Below are 21,285 nucleotides of genomic sequence, written 5' to 3' on the forward strand. Positions count from 1 at the left end.
TTGACCTGATGAAATCCAAGTCGACAAAGGAACATCCTATGATTTATTGCGAGCATCTACATACCAGATAAACCATAGCTGGAGGGTCACTTTGGCTATCACGACATGAGCAATTACAATGACGACAAGGGGATTGTGTTCGCCCTGTTCATGAATTGTACATGCAGTTGGCAGACTTACGACTGCTACGGCCTCCCACCGGACCACCATGCGTATCAGACTGCTGTTCTCCCTCTCTAGCGCTCAAAAAGAAAGGAATCAGACATCAATCTACATCATTTCCGAATTTCTCCTGCACAGATTTGGAGACCAGACCGTTATCAGTTCCACTTCGTGTCCACCTCCACTGGAGGCGAGGAGAATAGATGGGGTAGTGTGGGACATACTTGAGTTAAGCAATTAATTCGCCATCAAGCAATTGGCTTGCACGGTATCAACACCTTTTTAGAGCTCAAGCACGTACTTTGGCACGACAAGCACGCCATATATATAAGCCACGAAGCTTGAGAACGTGGGACACGTCGTGTATGATGATCCAATGGCGACATATTGTCTTGATATCTACTCTCAACCCTATTCGTCTGTTTCAAGCCGTCATACCCGGGTTCGTACCGGGAACCCCGCACTTGGTAAACACCCTGAACAGGATTGCTAGACATATCTGCAATCAGATATCTCTTTACCTAGCTAAGTATCGAGCAGAGCAAGTACCTGAACAACAGACTTTATCACTACCACCTCCCTTGCACAGCGCCACTTTAGACGAAAAGATCACGGATCTGATAAGACCACCGCACGGCAAGTACTGAAGCAATGGCACCAATTGCTCTAGACGAAACCAGTCAGTCCCAGACTACAAGTCCTCAAGTTCTGGTTAAGCCATGGAGTCGTCCACAAGAGACCAAAGAACCACTTGACTGGGCACCGCTGGCGACAATTGATTTATCACGTTTCGATGAGCCTGGTGGAAAGCAGGAACTCGCCGCCCAGCTGTACGATGCAGTGACTCGTGTCGGCTTCTGGGTTGTCACTAACACTGGCATTGACGACGAGCGTGTGCTGCGGCAATTCAGCATTGGAAACACTTTCTTTAAAGAACCTCTGGAGGAGAAGAGGTTCTTCAAGTGTAACTTTGCCGAGGGCGAGTATTTCGGCTATCGTGAGAATGAAAGGTGGATCGGGGATACTGGTGTCAAGGAGAATATTGAAATGGTAAGTCGCAGAATATCGTTGTCCAATGAAGCCCACCTTCTTGAGCACGTTGATAGTTGTGAGTCCAACTCTTTCATTGCCTTATTCTAACCACCATCACTGCAGCTCAACATCCATAAAGACATTCCCGCCCACGCCAATGTTCCAAAGCACAAAATCGTACAAAATAATTGGGACGAGATTCGAGCATTCCACCGTGATGTGTTTGAGAAGGTTGCTCGAAAGCTTTTTGTGTTGATGTCCATCATCCTAGAGTTACCGGAGGACTATCTTACCAATGCACATGCGTACGATGAGCTTTCCGACGACCATCTCCGATACATGATCTACAATGTCCGAACTCAGGAGGAATGGGACAAGGCCCAAGCATATTCCAAGGGCGGACATACCGATTTTGGGAGCCTGACTCTACTTTTTAGCCAACACGTGGCTGGCTTGCAAATTCGAACGCCTGAAGGCGAATGGAAATATGTTAAGCCCGTCGAAGGGGGCATTACCTGTAATGCTGCTGATACTTTAACATTCTTGACTAATGGTAAGTCATCCTTTGCGCCATAAGGCCCCCCGTCGATTGAAAGCTCTTTAAGCTGACACGATGCACTTTGAACTATAGGCTTCATTAAATCCACCATCCATAGAGTTGTAACACCACCAAAGGACCAACTGAACATCAACCGCCTGGGACTTTTATACTTCAGCCGTCCCGGAGACAGCACGCCCATGAGGACAGTGCCCTCACCACTCCTTGACCGTCTCGGACTGATCAAGGAAGAAGACAAGGATCTCACGAGGCCAGTACCCACTGGCACTGAATATGTCCGTGCTAGAGTCAAGGACGTCCACCATAAGACGGTGTTGGATAAGCGGGCAGGCACGCAGTTTGAGTTCAAGGGGTTAAAGGTCGAGAACCACTATGAATGATCAAATAACCCGCCGACTTTAGATTATATGCTACGGTCGCAGAAACTTTGACGTGTATATTTCACCATATATAGTTTCTCCTTGAGATCCGTCTCGAAATGGTTTTAATTGGAGTTAATCCAAGTCCGCCACAGGGCTGCAGCCTCGCCTGAGATTGAAGCTTCGGCGCAGCCCTGTGGAGTAACATCTCCAATAAATCCAGCACTCATCAACCAAAGACATCTCGCTGTCCCTGGTATATATATCCATCACGCAGCCGTTTATTGACGATCCTTTGATCAGACATGCCATTTTGCCACCTGAAGAAGTCGGTGGGCTTTTGCCAACTCCCCAATGAAGGCTAACGCACCCATTATTGAGTGCCAGAATTTTGAAACTTGAGGAAGTAAGCGAAGTTGCTTGTGCCCACCTGACGCTACTCCTCCCAATGGCAATCAATTGATCAGCGTCTGCAGCTCTTTCGAGAGATCGTTCGAGTCGACATGATTAGCCCCCGATTTTGTCGCTTGATACACCTGCACAAGATACGATTTTAGGTGCCTGACACGCGCACTGCGATAATTAAAGTGCATATGACGGTTTTATCTGAAGCGTCATTCCGGAATCGGCTGGGCAATCGCGGCCCCCGGATTTTTTCTAGAAGGAGTATCTAGCGACCAGTTTGTATGTGCCTGTATGATCTACTGCTGGGAAGCATATCCGCACATCGATTGCGTACCCTGCACCCCATCACATCGATATCCTTTACCATGTGCACGCCTGTTAATTTTCACAAGACGTTGGTTGGGATGCTACGGTATATCTATTCACTTGTCTCATGACCCAAACTATCTCAGCACCCGGTTGATTTATCATGTGGACTGATTTGATATTGGCATCCTCCTGATGCCTTACCGATAAGCCTCAGGATGTCGCGCAATAGGCTGCTGACTACGATCTTATTGGGGATCGCAATCGCAGTTTGGTTCCTCTACCGTCCACGAGTATCGCTTACAGGCATGGTCTATCCATCACCAATCTCGGGCCGTCATGAGATGTCACCTCGAGAGATCGCATCAAATTCCACTTTAGGGGTGAGTCTGAGATCTGATGTCCCTCGTGCGGAACAAGACTTGATAGTCTTGATCCCAAATGCTTCACTGCAGATTATGTTGAGATGCACTTGCCGATCTTTGAGAACCACCGTACAGTTTGAGAAGATCATTGCAGTATCACCAAAGCCTAGTTGGCGTACTCGTGGACTCTTGATGGCGGCAGCACTGACAGGATTAACAATCGAAATCCCCGAACAACCATACAACTCTGATGATTTGATCTATGCATTTGAAAGTATCGATACTTCCGACCGAAAACAGGGAATTCATCCTGGACACGGTTCTGCACGTGCATGGCTGGCGCATCTCGACATTATGAAATATGTTATTGCGTCCCACATGTCCAGCGCGTTCATAGTCGAAGATGATGTCGATTGGGACATCAATATTCATAGCCAGATGAGATTGGTCTCTGACCATACACGGGAGTTCTTGCAGGCGCCCTTGACTGATTCAAGCCCTTTCGGACATGGCTGGGACGTTCTTTGGCTGGGCCATTGTGGAGACGAGCTAGCAGAAGAGAGCCTCGCCTACGCCGATTCGACCATCCTCGATGTTGAGATCTCGACTGGCTGGTCTAAAAAGTACGTACTGATCGAACAATTGCCCCATGGGCATCGTGCGGTGCAGTACGTGCAAGACGTCGGGTGCACATTTGGTCATGGTGTAACACGGCTTGGAGCGAGGAGGATCCTCCAATTCCTTGGTGCAGGTCAAGACGAGGCCTTTGACGTTGCGCTCATGAATCAATGTCGAAAGGGCAATCTACAGTGTATCACTGTTCTGCCGGAGTTGATGCACCACTATACTCCAAAAGAGAGAACCGGTTATATAAGCCCGAATGATGAAACGGAATGAAGCTGGCAGTTCAGCACCAGACGAGGCGTTCGAATACCTCAAGGAATCGACTATGAATGTAAAGAATAGTGCCAGATGTTGGGCACTTTTCGGCCAACCATGTCTGAAGAACATGATCTAAGTCCTCACGGTGAAAGGTAACGCAGAGTACAGTTTACACGACCCGTTGTATGTTAACCGCTCGCTTCCAGAAATACATGGTTGGAAGCTACTGAGATTACAGCTTGGCATTTAATTCTGTTGTTGATGGCTATATCTTTAGTATAAAGTATTTCGTTGAAAGCCTTGAAGCTATGGATATCTGAGCATCCGATTACGCAACAGACTTCCCAGCCTAGTGGGACTTCTAGAACACTTCTATTTCTCAGTAAGCATACAGCAAAGTCGCCTCATTGTTGCTCTGTTTGATTTTCTTATTGGCCGAGATAAGCATGAACTTCATGATCCAGGCGAGCGCTAGGGCACCAAACGAGACTGCGGCGCTAGCAGACATTGCCATTGTGTAGCGTGGTGCGTCAGACGATGGCCATAGATACTGTGAACGACTAATCAGTTGAGAGTAATTGGGAGCTTCATGAACTGAGACTTACCGCCGTCCAGATTTGAGAAAGAGTGGCGAACGTATTGACTACAGCCAAAGAGACGGCTTTCTTCTCTTTAGTTTGTGCACAAGTCACAGCCACCCACCCCAGGATAATACTATGACAAGCATATACGCCGATGGAGAAGAGACACATGGCAAAGTATCGAGCTCCTGTATTCAGAGTAGAGCAAGCTGTGACGAATCCGATGATTGCCACGGACTTTGCAATAGTGATGTGCCATGTCCTTTCATTCATGCGACCTTTACAACATTATTAGCATCATATTGAATGAGGAGAATAGTTCACTTACCAGAGTTCAATGCCCAAAGAATAGATGTGACTCCAGCAATGAAGTATGGAGGACATGTCAGTGCCAATGTAGCGGTCCGTCCGTAACCCAAGGTCTGGATCACGGTAGGAAAGAAATTCTTGTAAGCACCGGCCGCGATATGCATGTGCTGCATCAGAACGAAGACCCATAATCGCACGTCTTTGACTGATTCCCACAGTCCCCTCAAGGCAGAGCTATTCTCCCTGACCTCAACCGTGTCGGCATGGATTCGATCGTGGGCCAACTGGCGTTGTGCTTCCGACAGCCATTTGGTCTTGAGAGGTTCGTCTGGGAGGATGAAGCCTGAGACAACGGCAATTACGAAGGTCAGCGCGCCCTGAATAATAAATAGCCACCTCCATCCCGTTATGCCACCGACGCCGGACATTTCGAATATGCCAATAGCGATCAAACCGGCGACGGCCGTTGCTGCGAGTGCGCCAGTGTAGAGGACAGACATTCTTGTGGCGATCTCCTTACGAGTGTAGAAAAGAGAAAGCATGTACAGCGCACCTTTTGAGAATAGATTAGCACTGTCAGAGTCTCCGAAAGTGCGATGCGCTCACCTGGATAGAATGGAGCCTCTACAAGCCCGAGAAAGAACCTTGCGAGTACCAGACCTGTAAAATCGTGGGCCACAGCAGTGAGAGCTGATACTATTGCCCAAACAGCCATCGCGCCGGCCATATACCACGATGGTCGGACCTTAGTCATAAGCATGTCTAGTTCTGTCAGTGGCGTATCATACACGGTCTGTGTCCGAACCTACTGCTCGGGATTTGCCCACAGAGATAACCAGCAAACAAGACCATGACACAGGTCTGGTATTGGGTCGAATCAAGTCCAAGATCATCCTCGAGGTTATCCAATCGCGCAAGGGCGATAGCGTTTCTGTCGAGGTAGTTGAAGACATACATTATCCACAAGGTTGGCATGATGAACATGTCCAGTCTCTTCACAAGCTTGATTTCCTCCGGATCAAGCTTCGCATGCGCACCAGCATAGTCAACTGCAACATGATCCTGGTCAAAAAGATGCTCTTTGTGGGCAGAGAGTGGCTTCTCGGTGTCTTGGTCTACTTGGAGGTCGTGAGACCTGGGGCCTTTGGATCCAAGATGGTCACTCATTGTGTGAGATGGGTTTGCAAACGTAGTAGCCAATGTGAAGGAGGTCTGGGGTAAGCGCTCTGGAGAAGCTGGAGATTTATCGTGGAGTATCCATAGATGGGGAACATGTATTTTTATGTCCTGAACAGTAGGATTGTCGATGTGGATTCACTCCGTGCTCGCGGAGATATGGAAACGCTAGCTAGTATACGTGTGTTCCTTGGTATGCCGTTTCGAGCCGAAGATCACACACTACCTTCGCATGATTGTGGAGGAAAGACAGCGACTTCGAACCATCCTCGGTAGTGGAAATTCACGACAACCTGCAGTTGGCTCCGAAGCCAAGGACGGGTCCAACTCCCGATTGGTAGCATCTTTGAGTAAAGCTGTCAATATGATTGGCACGTCCTTGGCATAGATGCCGATACCCAGATTGGCCGACGCGGTATAAATGCGGTTCAAAGCGGTCGACGGATAGATTTCTTGGGGAGTTCTGGCATGTCCTCTCGCAGTCCAGACACGATCCTCCAAGATGGAGAACGGCATCTTCTAGAACCCTACTCGTTCCTAGTTGGAATGGTTCCGACCATGCGGGCGTATCGTATTGAGGTTGACATCCCTGGATTTTTTGGCAGATTCGATGCGCATTTGCGACCGCCCCAGATCGTACGTGGTGTTCGCATAGGGAAGCGGCAGAGACAGGACTTCAATCTTTTCCTGCTGCCATGGGGCGATCAATTGGGGGTAAAGGAATCAATTCGCGGTTTTTATGCACAGATGGCAGAGACATATTCAGGTGTATAAAGGGAGAATACAGGCCCTTGCAAGCACGCTTCAAGATATGAGCACCTTAAGTTAAGCCAAGCTAGCTGCTTTCCCATGAGATAAACTATTCATTATGCATCCACCAGTCAATAAGTCACAAACCCCCCTTTTCCTACCAAGGCCTCCGCCATCTTCAGTGTCCATTCGCTTGCGCCCATTGGTATCCTTTGGCACCGTTCAACATACCTTCATATTCATATCGTTTCTCCGTCTCATAATACTTATTAAATCCAACGCCCTCACAAACTTCGTCGTAGGATAGCACCACGGGTGGCCGCCCAACGGTAAATGATCCCTTGATATTCTCCAGCGTTTCACGAATTGACTTCAGCTTCGCCGCCACAAGCGTCCATGGATAAGCAACAGCAGAGTACCCGATTTCACCCAGGTCCTTAGCCGAGAGGTTTTCCGTTTTTCCGCCTTCGATGATATTTGCAAATGATGGGAAGTCCAATTCTCGGCGCACCTTCTCCATCGTGGCACGGTCGGGCAGAGCTTCTATAAAGACAGCGTCGACGCCAATCTCGATTGCCTTACGGGCACGTGTGATAGCCTCTTCGTATCCGAGAATCAGGCTGTCGGTACGGGCGAGAATCCAAATGTCGACTCCTTCATTTCGAGCGTCGACTGCCGCTTGCCATCTGGCATATGCTTCATCTCTGGATACAACATTTTTGCCATACGTGTGACCACAGCCTATTTCAGCCTAAGTCAGTATCCTACTCGCAAAATGGCTTAGGACAGTCTTACGTTTAGGCCATGTCTGATCCTCAATCATAATGCCCGCAGCTCCGGCATGTGCGAAGCTATTTAAAATTAGCATCTTTTAGTCATTGTGCTGGCACACTATTGACATACCCAGAAACCGTCCTTCGCACATTCATGGGACTACCATAACCAGTATCTCCGTCGACCATAATAGGTACAGTCGTCTCACGGGCAACCTCTTGGATCTTAGCCGCAACTTCCTGGAAGGCAATATACCCAGTATCAGGCAAGCCGAAAGCTGAAGCCATGGCATAGCCTGCCAGAAAGATCATGGGAAAGCCTGCTTCTTCGCAGAGCCGAGAGCTGAGTGCATCGTAGCTGACGACATGTGCAAGAATCTTGTTGGGGTCTTCATGGGCTTCCAGCATCATAGAACGAAGTCGAGACGCTTGGAAGGAAGGTATACGCCCTCGTACATTCTGTATCTTGACATCGACATCTCTCGCCTTGCCTTTATTGTTGACGGCAACCGCCTTCCCTGTATCGAATGTCCAGGGGTACGGTTTTGTGTTAACAATTGACTTCGACATTGTTAAGTTGTGTAGAGTTCTCCGTGAGATGGTATATCGATAGTGAGTATTCTCGTTGTAATTGAATGAGTAGTTGTGAAATCTCAGAAGAATATTGCCCGGTTGAGGACTGTTTTGTATTCTCCCTCAACATCAATAACGGGCCGGTTCATGGCCGGACTGCCTCCGAGATCGGGTCCATATCGGCTGAACATAACTGAAATCTATATGTATTCTGCTACCAAGCCGGCCTGACGCTGGCGTGCGACTGGATAGATGCGAGGCTGCGTCAGGGGTTTTGAACACCGGCTCGGTTGGAGGCGGCAGACTTTTGTGAACGGTGCATTTATCTTGGCAGGACATGACTTGCCACTCCGCATATCGCACGCCAATCAGGAGACTGGTATATTTTGGTGAAGGGAATATAAACACAGGTGGGATTGCTTGTACACACCCTGTTATTGCCGAAGCTTTACGCTGGGTCAGGTAAGTTCCACAGAAAGTCTAATGTATCTAGCTCGAAGCCCAAGGACAAATGATCGCCAGCTGCGCCAAAAGGGGCAACATTTGGATCGAAAGGACGTGTTGCCCAATCATTTTCGTTGATCGGAAACTGATATGCATCAAGCATGGCAAAATCCTCTCCGTATCCATCCTCTTCATTCAGCCCTACTAAGGGTTCTTGCAGTGTCTGTTCGTCCGCCCGGTCCTTCTCCTGAGGGTCCTGTACTGTCACCGGTACAGGCACCTGGGGCGCACCATCGGACCGGTTAGGAGAATGTGGCACCGTGTAGCTGGCCCGGAATCTTGCCACATGCTTTTCCATTAGCGTGGCGTATCTAGGTGAGAAATCCATATCGTCAATGGCAGAGGAACGCAGGGCTGCTATGCTGTCATCGAGAATGCTGAGAGAGGTGGCCAAGTCGCCATGCTGCGGACCTAACGTAAGAGCCTTGAGGAGGAGTACTGATGCTGTTGTGATGCAAACAAGTGTCCGCATGGGCGTGTATCGGAGGCGACCCTCTTGTGCCATATCAGTCGCTTTTCGCAATATCTTGCAGCTGTCTGATACGACGTCTCGAATGAATTTCCAATCTTGCGTAAGTACACAAGCCTTGAAGACGTCTGCTTGACTTTTGTCTGTCGCGCTAATGCCCCTTGCGAGAGCGCGCTCTACCACGGCTTGAATCGAAAGTGCTCCTGTATATAGCTTTAGATGGTGGAACTCAATGACGAGGAGATCTCTAAAGGCATCAGAAAGAACTGTAAAGTGGCTGTCAGCAGTTTTACCATCCACTTAGTAAGTCAAACGCGCGTGTTATGAGGAATAGCCATCACAATAAGGTCTAATAAGGCAACTGACCGACTGATGCAGAATTGAACCTATCGAACCAAGCCGTCAAGGATGGAGAGAAGTGCTGCAGTAGGATCAAGTAATGTCCATTCAGCAATTGCTGCTTGGTGTGTCCCTTGGACTGGAAGAACATTGCAGCAGCCGTCTTGTTCAGCTGAGTCAAATCAATCCAGAGTTGCATGAAGGCCTGCCAGGATTTATTGATCGGATCGTTGGGAGACTCCAAACCGGTGCTCACGGCGGCTTGGGATATGTTTTGGGGCAGTATCGACGAGCAACTCAACCTTAATGCCTGATATTGAACGTACACGGATAAGACCTGCCTGACACGAGCATATCGAGAAGTTGCTGAAGTATTTGGGGACGCTGTATCACCATCGTCCGTTAGTATCCCGAGTTCGTAGGCCAAATTTGTCGCTGCACCTAGAAGCATCCAAGACATGCGCTCGGCTCGTCGGGCAGGATCGAACACATCTTCTTTCCAACGAATCAATGGCGCGTCACCCTCGTTTGCGAGACGATTGGCACGGTCGTACTCTGGCTGTATCAATAAAACGTCCCAACCTTCAGCATCGGGCGGAAAATGGATCGAGCGTGGATGCCAGTCACTAATCAATATGAAACTCTCAATAGTTCCAACGACACGTGTTCTGGCTGAGGAAAGCTTCTCTTGTCCAAACATGACTCTGCGGATTAAGTGATCACAGTAATTCCAGAATCTTTGATGAACATGGTGACTCCGTGATATACCTCCTGCGCCGGGAAGAGTGAAAAAGCGAGACGAAATCATCAGTATCGTGCAACATAGCAATGCTTCCTCATGGACAAAACTATGATGGCTCGTATGATGGCGATAGTAGTCAGGCAGGACTGGGGTCATTGGCGCAATGTGCTCAAAGAACCTGCCAATTCAGCTTCAGTAATCGTGACAAGCAGGTCATATGCTTACAGATCCAGATAAGTGACCACCTCCTGAGCAGTCACTAGACCTTGCCGAACAAAACGTGACTTGTCCCATAGGTCAAGGGTTTCGTTGCTAGGTATTGATAGTCGAGTGATTGTAGAGCCTTGGAACTGTGGGGGACTGTAAGTCACCTGTGGAGACGTATCGGCCACTTCATTGGCACCAAGTTGGGCCGCGTTATCAGGTTTACTGGTAGTAACCTGTGTTGCCTGGGCATTGGCAGCATCGAAGAGTACATCCAGGGCATTACCAGGTCGAGTCAAGACACTGGACAGAAGGCTCTCGGACAGGGACTGGTTGGTACTGGCCGGACTCGTCTCCAGTCTATGATCATTCATATTTGACGGTGTCCGCTTCTGGACGAGACTTGGCATGGCTTGAGTAGGAGACAGTTGGTAGTGTTGGGTCGATGAAGAGGCTCCACCAGAAAGGGGACCCTCCGTGGATGATGACACATTCTGTCCTGTTGCTTGTGCAGATGCTCCGGGTTTTCTGGCCCACTGTGGAGGGTCTCGGTGTCTCGAAGATTTATGTTGATCTTCAAAGATGCATTGCCGATGCTCGCGCCTACATTTTGCGCACGGTGGCTCAGCTTCCAGCACACATCTGACCTTTCGTGTCCGGCATGGAATGCATGCAACATATCCCCGTCTCAGGGGCTTTTGCTTTGAAGTTTGGTGGGTACCCGAAGTAACAGGGTCCTGCAGACTATTCCTTGCAATGTTGTCTCTTGGGGCCTGTGACATGTCTTGGCCTGGCCTGAGTCCGGCTTTCTGTGGTGGAGAGTTGCTAGGACGTTAAAGAAATGCGGTTGTTTGATGGATGGAGGCGGCATCAAATATGCTGAACCGAGCGATCTGCACATCGACTTAGAGTTTCCTTCCCCGCTTTCTGCTCCGGACACTCATAATGGAGATGCCGCGACTTCCCGTGCCCGAAGCGGATGGAAGCGGTACCTCGGGCGATGAGCCGAGAAGGGACTACGGAGGTGATACGAAAGTGAACCATTCCTCTAGTAAAAGCACTGGAAGGGAGGATTGATTCACAGGCAATCATACATTCGAAAATCTGATTGTCAGTATATGCCGAGATCGGTGGATCGTCCGACGCACCTTTGTGGACGATGGCACCCATCACTTCTTTTCTCCTCGAGCCTGAGAATATGTTGACTTCTTTCATTTCTCTTTTGGAGTCTCACGAGCAAGCAGCACTTTCGGTTTCACAGGTCGGCCACAATGCAGGCAGCTCCGACATTCAGAGGCGTTGTTCTTGTGCAGGGCCATTCCAGCCGCACGGCTGTACATTTTGCTGAGCGCGTCCTCCAGCAAATCAAACACATACGGAATCTTGATATTTCGCTCGAAACTCCCAAAGTTCCTCTAGCGAAGGAAGAGCTCGTCAACAGCACTGGGGGGCGACAACAGGCTTCCAGTAAATTGCTCACCCGCCAGATCCTAGTCATTGACCAAAATGCAACCTTGGAAACATCGGGCAAGACATGTGAGATTAAGAACCAACCGTTGATAGTGTTGGGAACTTCTTCACAGCGTCATATCAACGACCAAGGCTCAAGACAGGATTCTGAGGTTGATCTTAGCGCAACAGACCCAATCACATGGGTCAAAGGGCTTGCCACACTCCTTTGCGGTGTCTTGAACCTGCAAGCTGAAGGGGAAGCCTTGATAAATGCGTTGCGACGCACGACAGATCCAGTGGAGCTCATAGGCTCAAATATGACGCCGATCACGAGGGGCGGTTTGACATCAATTGATGCTTTCTGCGACGAAGTACTTGACCAGTACTCACGATTTTTGGAAGCCGTCAATTCATCCTTGCGAGCGAATGCCATTTCTTCCGAGCCCGTTGCTAAACCGCTATACCCCCACCGCCCGTTATCTCTGGTTGAAAAGATTCTAACCCATCATGCCGTTGGTCTGGAAAAGCCAGAAGTGTGTCCTGGAGACATGATATGCGTCTCCGTAGACTGGACTTTGACTTCAGAACTCCTCTGGGCTGGAATGGACAAGACATATACTGCAATGAATCGTCCCCGCCTTCATCGGAACGATCGGGTTTGGTTAGCTGTAGACCATACAGTGGACCCACGAACCAATCATCAATCCCGCCAAAGAGGGTTGATTGACAAGGCTGAACGATTTCGCGATGAGGCCAAGATTATTGATTTTCTGCCAGCCAACACTAGCATTATGCACACAGACTTCACGAGAGATCGAGCACAGCCCGGATATTTAGTGATAGGCAGCGACTCTCACACTTGCTCTGCGGGCAGCATGGGCGCATTTGCTGTCGGATTCGGTGCCGCTGATGTGGTGATGCCACTAGTCACGGGGGAAACTTGGTTTCGAGTTCCGGAAGTGTGCCGCATCAACTTTGTAGGGAAGTTGCCATATGGCATCTCGGGGAAGGACGTCATCCTATACATTCTCGGGCAATTTAAGCGCAACACAATCGCCTTCCAACGCGCAGTGGAATATGGCGGACCTGGTCTAATCGAGCTGAGCATGGATGCACGATTCGCTATCGCAAACATGACCACTGAATTTGGTGGCATGGGCGCCTGCTTCGAGAGCGACGAGCGGACCGCCGCCTGGCTCGCAAGCCGAAGACTCCCAAAAGACAAAAACCGGCCGCTCTACTTTAAGCCTGATCCCGATGCGCGATACGCTGAGACCCGAACGATAGATCTATCAGAAGTACAGGCAACAGTCGCGTTATATCCAAACCCAGATGATGTGGTCCCTATCGACAGAAAGGCAGGCATGAAGCTCGATGGCTGCTTCATCGGCGCCTGTACAACCACCGAGGAAGAACTGATCTTGGCCGGACTGGTTCTGGAAGTTGGTCTAGCCACCGGCTTAAGACCTACATCACGAGGAAAACGGAGAGTCACTCCCGGTTCCTTGACCATAACTCGAAAACTTGAGACATTGGGCCTCACCGAAGTTTACAAACAAGCTGGTTTTGAGATTGGGGCGCCGAGTTGTTCGTACTGCGTGGGGATCAACGACGTGGATGTCGCTCAACCTGGCGAGGTGTGGTTGTCTTCGCAGAATCGAAATTTCCGTAACCGCATGGGCCCCGGGAGCATCGGAAATGTGACTAGTGCAGCGGCTGTCGCCGCATCCAGCTTCGATATGGAGGTGAGGAATCCTGGGCCTCTCCTAGCCATGATAGACACAAAGAGGTATCAATCACTGTTCGGGAAAGCTCAAGCAGTACCAAAATTGTCCCCGCAATACCGAGAACCCGCTTCACGACGGCAGTCGCCCTTAGCCACCACAAATTCAAAGAACATTCCGGCAACGACAAGCGTACGGCTAGGAGACGACTTGATCAAAGGAATGGTACAGAGATTTGGAACCAATGTTGACACAGACGCCATAATCCCTGCTCAATTTATGCCAGGCATCAACGATGCTGACCTTGGGAGTCATTGTTTCGAACACGTCCGACCAGATTTCCGTAACAAGGTTGCAAATGGCGCTACAGTTGTTGTTGCTGAGCATGGCTTTGGCAGTGGCTCCTCCAGGGAGGATGCTGTGCGAGCTTTGAAAGGTTCAGGAGTTCAGATGATTATTGCGAAAAGTTTCGCATTTATTTGTAAGCCTCGAACCAGACGCTCTTGTCTCACAAGCTGACACTTCTTCCTGACAGATGAACGAAACCAGCTCAATATGGGCTTGTTCAACGCTCGAATATCTGATGATGACTTCTATCAACATGCAAATGAGGGCGCGGTGCTCACGGTCGACAAAGCAGCAAGGACATTAAGGATAGCCGGAGCCGATAAGACCTGGAAATATGAGCATACCGCTATCGAAGCCGAGCTTCTGGGGGCTGGCGGCGTATTGTCCCTGTACCACTTGTACGGCAACTCATTATTCCGTGAGCTGACACGCTCACGGCAAATCCCTGAGTACCACTCCAGGACGATCAAAGACTTTACATCGGTGGAGCTTTCGAGAAAACCACAGGCAGCATTGGCATGGTAAAGTGTCGATAGGAGAAACCTCACAGTTCAGGTTTCTTGATGTGTAAATACCCAGAGTGAGATTTTTGGTCCATAGAGACTCGATGCAATAGCAGCAATCACGTAGTTGATGATGAAGTTGGCATTTCGTTGAAGACAAATCCAAGGTGAGCACTTGCAGAGAACGCGTTAGACGCGTCCTAATTTAAGTGTCTGACAAAAAGTCTTCCACCATTGTTTACCCGAGGAAGCCCAGTCAGACGGAAATACTAATCCCAATGATTGATCTTCGGATACTTGTCTACCAAAATAATCATCACCAGGTAAATTGTCAGGCAGTAAATCCATAAACGCGTGAGTGTTGCGAAGAAGGATTACGAAATCTGTGACTGGCACTCTAAGAACCTCGTACTTATCAATATCCTTTGTCGTTCGGGTAGCCGCCCGTTATATTAAGGCTTTCCCTCTCCATGGAATGTGTCGCGCATTATGAATTCTCATTTAGAGCGCTGGAGCATTCATCGTCGGAAGGATATTTCCCGCTTCATTCCTGCTACGCTCTATTCGTCAGCTGCTTACTCTCTGGAGCATACCACGTGCTCAATGGTCGATAGCCTCAGCTGGCTCCTTGTTATCTAAAACCTTCGTATCGGGTTTTCCATGACTAATAATGTGTGGTCTGTCGACTTTGACAGCAATTTGCTTCGTCAGTTTACTGTCCACGCTGCCGACAAAGCAAACCCCTAGGCATGCCAGCAAGCCGAAAGCCATCCCAACGAGGTAAATGAGCCTAAATCCACTGGCGTATACATCTTTCATTGCATCGACTCCAGCAGCGAAGATCTCTGGAGTGATGCCTGGCACAAACTCGACGGAGGGTGGAACGCCCGATGTCAGAGCCACTGTACACAACTTGTTTTAGCCAAGTTAGTAGTGCAGAGAGAAGGTCAACATACCAAGGAAAGCTTCCACCGATGTGACTGGCAATCCAGCTTGGACAATTGCTGTGGCGACCTTCGGGACAAGCTCTCGGCTGATCTTGTTGGAGAATAATGAGGAATAAATCGCAATCCCTACTGCTCCGCCAGTTGAACGCAAAGAGTTCAGTAAGCTGTAAATGATTAGGTCAATCAAACCACGGGTTGATGCCTGCGAGGTAGGGAGCAAGCTTACCCAACTGCTACGCCGATATGCTTATCATCTGCACCGAGTCCGACAATGACGATGGCCAGTGTTTGCGATGCACCAATTGCAAAACTTGCAAGTCCTACAAAGACAATTGCCTTCGCCGGCGTATTTTGGTTCACCGTCGCCATCAACGATATGAACACTGTCTGAAACCAAACGTATCCAATGAACTGGTATTTTGTTCTTCGAATGATGGCGAAGAGGCCGCCTCCAATAACAGTGCCAGCTTTACAGCCAGGGAGTCAGCTGGATTAGCCTGAACGCCCGATAAGGACGAACATTACCTGTTGCAGTCGCGTTATACGCCAGGCTGTACCATCCAATCATCGTTGGATCCTGCGTGAACAAAAGTTGCACTTCTTTGCGGTTGTCAGCTTGGACGATGCCCAGTCAGACTTGCACTCACGTTGAGGCCAGAAGACTTGAAGACTCATAAGCTGGCAAACGATGAGCATAAACCTTACTCCATTGCAACTCGTATGCACTCACAGTCATCCCTGATACGAACATCACTAACATTGGAAGGGTAACACCTCGGACGTTCTTGACCACTTCAGGAGGACACAATTTGGCGGTATTTTTCGGCGCATGAATTTCCCATAGTGGAAACGCCACGAGAAATGCAATGCCTGGCAGATGGATCAGTCTATTGGCACAATGTGACGAGTTTCAAATGGCTCTTACCTCCAATCACTGTCGGTGCCACCACGATAGCACTTCGCCACGGATACGGGTTACCTCCAAACGATATCCCGAGAAGAAAGCTGGTCAACCCTCCACCAAAAAGCAGCAGTCCTACGAAATCGAGCTCCTTGAATTGGCCGAAACGAGTCTTTCCTTCTGGATGGAGTTCAACGAAATCTGGCGGCCAGTAAAAGACTACCACAAGCAAAAGAGCCAGGGCATTTATAATAATGCCCAAATAGAATGTCCAGCGCCAGGATAAATGAGCCACGATGGCGTAAGCTACCATGCGGACAAAGGGTGAGTAATGGAATTTGCAGGGTTTTGATGAAGGATATACCTATAACAGAGCCAAAGGTAGATCCAGGGAGTGATACGAGACTGAAACTGCCCATCACGACGCCTCGTTGCTTCTTGGGAACGATTTCTGCACTTGCTGCGAAAGACAAGAACTGCAGCCCAGCACCGAAGCCCTGTCTTCTGTCAGATCTTGAAGAGGGCAACCGTCTGTCAGCAAAAGCCTTACCATCAATACAGTGCCCGAAATGACTGTATTCACCGACGATGCACTAAATCAAGCAGTCAGCAAGAAACAATTCTGGCGTGATACTGGATACACACCGACAGGCAATGGAACAGCCTCAGATACCATTAGCAGTCAAGCCTGAATAATTGACAAAAGCCTTTGACTCACCTACAACAGCGATCAGGTTGCCAGCGATAAAGAAATTTCGCCTTCCAAAGATATCGCTACAGCGCCCAGCAATAGTTTGCAAGACAGCACTAGCCAAAGTCCATGATGTGGCAATCCAAGTGATTTGGGCTGAAGGCCCAATGTCCTTGTTGATAGTAAGGAGAATTGCTGCAGGAAGTACAAATGAGAAAAGGAGAGCCTCATATGTCACAGCGAGAGACTATGCAGGTGTAGCTTCGTCAGCATTTGATTGTGTATATCTGGCAAACAAGGGTTCATACCACAATTGCTAGGATCGTACGGAAGTTCATTCGGATTCCTTCAAGTTGTTCCCGAACGTTCTGCTCACTGGAGACATGAACTCGATGATCTTTCTCAGCGTCTGCTAGTACGATCTCGTTATGAGCAACATCAGGCCCAAGAGGCTCTTTAGGCACCGCCATGGCAGTAGTACCGACTGCCAGAAGTATCTGCACAACGTATTTGCTCGAGGGTTGTGGACCAGGGTCATGCACTTCTAATACTTCTTATAGTCCCAAGCTGCATCTACTTTATCCGCCTCCTGGCCACAATCCCCCACAATCTCAAGAGAAGGCTCGGGCTTGCATATCGGTTAATTACTGGATTTGACCTAGCGAATTCCAGACAGCATGGGGAAGTCAGCCGTGCCCGTACGTTGCCCCGAGGGGTCGATACGCCTTCATGCTTAGTGATAGGATCTAGCCAGACTTCAGAGGAAATGATGAATGATAAATCTAGTACTATTCGTACTTCTCAGGACCTCGGGAGACTTTTATTCTTGGCTATAACGATTATTCAACGCCTTTCATGGACTTGATGTGCGGCCAATTCCCAGAAGCGCATAGTTGGCGCCAGCTAATGGAGTTACGCGTCCGGGGCACGTCCAGGCACACCTAACTAGAGACCCGAATGGCCTAGCACTTACCTACCCAATATTCCTCAATCCCCAGCACTGCCTTGGCATCACCATGATTTCCCTGCCTTGGCAAGTGCAAGTCAGGGTAAAGCTAAGGTCCGCCCCGGATCTAACAGTCTGCCGACAACTGGCCATGGTCTCTCCGGTATCGAGAAACATGCAGGGCAACCTGCGGAATAAACTCTCCCCCCATGATGAAGCCGAGGGCTCCCAGAGCTTGTCTCCAGTGCAGACAGCGAAAAATTAAATGTGATGTTTCAAACATTGGTCCTCCATGTGGCAATTGCATTCGATTAGAGGAGGCCTGCTCAGTCAATCATGCAAGAAAGAGTAGGAAAGCTACACCTCGTGACGAACATGGTTTACCCTTCGCCAGCATTCATACCTTTGAAGTGCAGCCGTTACAAACAATCCGCGACAACGAGGGGCCCATGGAGCCCCCACGCCTTGAGCATGCCATGGCCAGTGCATCGAACGAGATGGCATCCGTGTCGACAAATCTGCCTGCAATGGGCTCTTCGATATTCAGCAGCCAACCGCCATCGTCAACTCCCTCAGCCATCCTTGCCGTGCCTGATGCTCAGTTGCCATCGTACATAACGCCGTTCCGAGAAACCCTGGATCCCGGGATCCTGTCTTTTTTGCACTGGAGAGGAGCGCTTTCTGTCCCTCAAGGAGCATTTAGGGAGAGTCTGCTCCGAGCTTATATTTGTTATGTCCACCCTTCCCTACCACTATTGGATCTTGGAGAGTTCCTATCTGCAATTGAGGACGACGGTAAGTCAAGGACAGTGAGCTTGACGCTATTTCAAGCAGTCATGTTCGCTGGGTCAACTTTTGTTGATATCGATGTTCTTGAAAGAGAAGGATTCAAGTCGCATGAACAGGCCCGAAGAATGTTCTACAGTAAAGTAAGGGTAAGCTGTTGAGATACCATAGAAACTTCCTTGAAGGGCACTATTGCTAACCCCTCAGGCTAGACACTGTACGACGCAGATCTTGAGACTGATTCTTTGACGCTGATTCAAATACTCGTTCTCATGACATACTGGTACGACAAGATAGAGGATCCAAAGCGGCGCTCGCATTGGATGAGAATCGCCTTATCGTTTGTCACAGACCTTGGTCTCATTCACCATTCCAGTCTCATAGCCCTTCCAGCCGCTCAGCAACAACTGAGGCGTCGTATATGGTGGTGCTGTTTGATGAGAGACCAATTGATATCTTTCAGTGAACGACAACCACCTAGTACTCCGTGGAATGAGAGCGATTTCCCAGTACTTTTGATTGACGATCTTGATGTTGAAGGTCTTTCAAAGGCACTTGACCGGCTCCAAGTCCTAGACTGCAAACGACAGTCCCAGATTCTTATGCAATTCTGTTTCCAGAAAATCAAACTTTCTATCCTCATTGCACGAATTCTGCACACCCAGTACGAATGGACTAGCCATCGAAGCATAGCGTCTTTGAGGTCAAAACTATTCCTCCTGCCCAAATCTTCAAGCTCTGCTAGTGCCGAGTATATGTCTAGAGACCAAGAGCTACGCGAATGGGGTGATGATACATGCACGGCTTTACACCAGTCAGTCGACATAGATCCATCGCGGAACAGTACACTTGTCGCCGTTCATAGTGCGGTGTTAGAGATGGTTTATTCTAATGTGCTTGGGTTGGTGCATCGCCCACAGACTTTGAGCGTCCACCCAGAGGATTCGGCCGCAAAGGCACTTCAGACATTCTCCCATCAAACACTCCGGAGAGCTGCAATGCGCATCTCGGAAATCGCCGAGTATCTAAACAGCGCTGACCTGTTACGATTTCTGCCACCAATTGGGTTGACCGCTCTCCTGTTTGCAGGACTGCAGCTTGTCAAAGACTCACGGTCGGCATCATTATCGTCTGTACATGGGACCACAAATCAAAATATTGAACAGATTATGCAGGCAATGATTCGGCTCAAAGAAATGTATCCCCAAGCTCATTATGCTGTCTCGGTCTTGGAGCTAGTACGGAACAAAAATCTTGATCTAGAAGGAGACGAATCTCTTGCTATCGCCTCTGAACAAGTGAACGCCAACAACGCCCAAACAGAGCCAGAACAAATTGCAGCTCCTGAGCAACTTAATTCATCCGAAAAACCTGCCGTTATCACGGGCTCGAGTTGGGGCGGAATCGACTATTCGCGGGCTAAAGGGGTTGATTTTGAATCACTCTTAAATCTCGATGATGTTTCGGACATTTTCGTATCTGGGGGCTTTGGCATAGCCGACTTTGAACAAGTGGATTGGAGTGAGATCTTCCAAGAGCGAAATTGGGACGCTTAAAGATAAATTCTTGTACCAAAGCAATAACCCTGTGGACCTCGTCATCGTATGCCTCTCTCCGCCATGGGGGGACTCTACAACTCGACCATTCAAGCCGACGCAGTCCCCGTAATGATCCCAACAACGACTTCCGCCAACTTATCAGGTGCACTGAGATTTGGTGCATGCCCGGTACTCAGAGTATGCACATCGACCTCCTTTCCCGTCGCCGCCTTGATCCTGTCGATATACTTACGCTGTGCATCCGGCACCACGAGATAATCATTCTCACAGAAAATGTACGATGCCGGGATATACTTGTATCCGGGATAGGTCAATTCGCCGGCGAAGCTAAGCGAGGAATGCTTGGGCATGGTCCTCACTATGTCGACGGCCCTATGAAACTCGACGTCTGAGAAGGCGGCTTTGGCGACGAGTTCGACGCCGACGATGCGCATATATCCGGTCTATTCTCAGTCAGTCAGTATAAGGGGGGATTTGAACTTGGGGATCGATAGTGTTATCTCTCACCTCACTGATCTCGACCAATCCAGGCGGTGGATCCCCGGACTCACTCTTCATGGACGAGCCAACCTCCAGCACAGCCGCCGTGAGGTAAATCAACTTGACCACACCCCCTTTCTTCCCAGCCTTCTGGCGCTCCTCCTTGCCTACATCCTTGACAGCCTCGCTTCCCACCTGTCCACCATATGAGTGCATCAGGACAACGACATCGTGGCCCCTGTCCGCGAGCTTCTCAATGATGCCGCGGAAGAACACGGCGTCCTCTTGGAGACTGACAGGCTCCTCGGGATCGTCGCGGCTCGTCGATGGCAGCGCGTTGACAAATGTCTGGTAGCCAAGCTCCTTGAGCTTGTCGGTTAGGACGTAGTAGTGCGAGGCATGCGAGAAGGAGCCTGGAATGATTAGAATGACAGGCTTTGTGGTATTTTCTGCCATAA

General features: G+C 49.3%; 9 protein-coding genes across 9 annotated transcripts; 4 read left to right on the forward strand and 5 right to left on the reverse strand.

Annotated features, from left to right (window-relative positions):
* Positions 1 to 813: 813 nt before the first annotated feature.
* LTR84_006359 (uncharacterized protein) lies at positions 814 to 2,133 on the forward strand (the record flags this gene model as incomplete). The annotated part of the gene is made up of 3 exons (XM_064849920.1): positions 814 to 1,212; positions 1,318 to 1,747; positions 1,826 to 2,133. The coding sequence occupies 3 exons, from the start codon at positions 814 to 816 to the stop codon at positions 2,131 to 2,133; spliced, it is 1,137 nt and encodes a 378-aa protein (XP_064703221.1).
* Positions 2,134 to 3,131: 998 nt separating this feature from the next.
* LTR84_006360 (uncharacterized protein) lies at positions 3,132 to 4,085 on the forward strand (the record flags this gene model as incomplete). The annotated part of the gene is made up of 1 exon (XM_064849921.1): positions 3,132 to 4,085. The coding sequence occupies one exon, from the start codon at positions 3,132 to 3,134 to the stop codon at positions 4,083 to 4,085; it is 954 nt and encodes a 317-aa protein (XP_064703222.1).
* Positions 4,086 to 4,449: 364 nt separating this feature from the next.
* LTR84_006361 (uncharacterized protein) lies at positions 4,450 to 6,127 on the reverse strand (the record flags this gene model as incomplete). The annotated part of the gene is made up of 5 exons (XM_064849922.1): positions 4,450 to 4,620; positions 4,676 to 4,929; positions 4,980 to 5,513; positions 5,567 to 5,722; positions 5,770 to 6,127. 5 exons carry the CDS (start codon positions 6,125 to 6,127, stop codon positions 4,450 to 4,452), a joined length of 1,473 nt encoding a protein of 490 aa, XP_064703223.1.
* Positions 6,128 to 7,064: 937 nt separating this feature from the next.
* LTR84_006362 (uncharacterized protein) lies at positions 7,065 to 8,229 on the reverse strand (the record flags this gene model as incomplete). Its single annotated transcript, XM_064849923.1, has 3 exons — positions 7,065 to 7,627; positions 7,682 to 7,737; positions 7,790 to 8,229. 3 exons carry the CDS (start codon positions 8,227 to 8,229, stop codon positions 7,065 to 7,067), a joined length of 1,059 nt encoding a protein of 352 aa, XP_064703224.1.
* A 451-nt stretch (positions 8,230 to 8,680) lies between these two features.
* Positions 8,681 to 10,900, reverse strand: LTR84_006363 (uncharacterized protein; the record flags this gene model as incomplete). Its single annotated transcript, XM_064849924.1, has 3 exons — positions 8,681 to 9,471; positions 9,572 to 10,248; positions 10,512 to 10,900. The coding sequence occupies 3 exons, from the start codon at positions 10,898 to 10,900 to the stop codon at positions 8,681 to 8,683; spliced, it is 1,857 nt and encodes a 618-aa protein (XP_064703225.1).
* An 861-nt stretch (positions 10,901 to 11,761) lies between these two features.
* Positions 11,762 to 14,539, forward strand: LTR84_006364 (uncharacterized protein; the record flags this gene model as incomplete). The annotated part of the gene is made up of 2 exons (XM_064849925.1): positions 11,762 to 14,147; positions 14,202 to 14,539. The coding sequence occupies 2 exons, from the start codon at positions 11,762 to 11,764 to the stop codon at positions 14,537 to 14,539; spliced, it is 2,724 nt and encodes a 907-aa protein (XP_064703226.1).
* Positions 14,540 to 15,117: 578 nt separating this feature from the next.
* Positions 15,118 to 17,526, reverse strand: LTR84_006365 (uncharacterized protein; the record flags this gene model as incomplete). Its single annotated transcript, XM_064849926.1, has 12 exons — positions 15,118 to 15,419; positions 15,474 to 15,628; positions 15,691 to 15,931; positions 15,990 to 16,064; positions 16,112 to 16,142; positions 16,195 to 16,334; positions 16,390 to 16,671; positions 16,730 to 16,862; positions 16,916 to 16,958; positions 17,011 to 17,029; positions 17,084 to 17,303; positions 17,365 to 17,526. 12 exons carry the CDS (start codon positions 17,524 to 17,526, stop codon positions 15,118 to 15,120), a joined length of 1,803 nt encoding a protein of 600 aa, XP_064703227.1.
* Positions 17,527 to 18,478: 952 nt separating this feature from the next.
* On the forward strand, positions 18,479 to 20,344 carry LTR84_006366 (uncharacterized protein; the record flags this gene model as incomplete). The annotated part of the gene is made up of 2 exons (XM_064849927.1): positions 18,479 to 18,937; positions 19,001 to 20,344. 2 exons carry the CDS (start codon positions 18,479 to 18,481, stop codon positions 20,342 to 20,344), a joined length of 1,803 nt encoding a protein of 600 aa, XP_064703228.1.
* Positions 20,345 to 20,433: 89 nt separating this feature from the next.
* On the reverse strand, positions 20,434 to 21,283 carry LTR84_006367 (uncharacterized protein; the record flags this gene model as incomplete). Its single annotated transcript, XM_064849928.1, has 2 exons — positions 20,434 to 20,790; positions 20,855 to 21,283. The coding sequence occupies 2 exons, from the start codon at positions 21,281 to 21,283 to the stop codon at positions 20,434 to 20,436; spliced, it is 786 nt and encodes a 261-aa protein (XP_064703229.1).
* Between the last annotated feature and the right edge of the window lie 2 nt (positions 21,284 to 21,285).

This window comes from Exophiala bonariae, assembly GCF_035927105.1.
Source record: "Exophiala bonariae strain CCFEE 5792 chromosome Unknown scaffold_24, whole genome shotgun sequence".
NCBI classification, from domain to species: domain Eukaryota; kingdom Fungi; phylum Ascomycota; class Eurotiomycetes; order Chaetothyriales; family Herpotrichiellaceae; genus Exophiala; species Exophiala bonariae.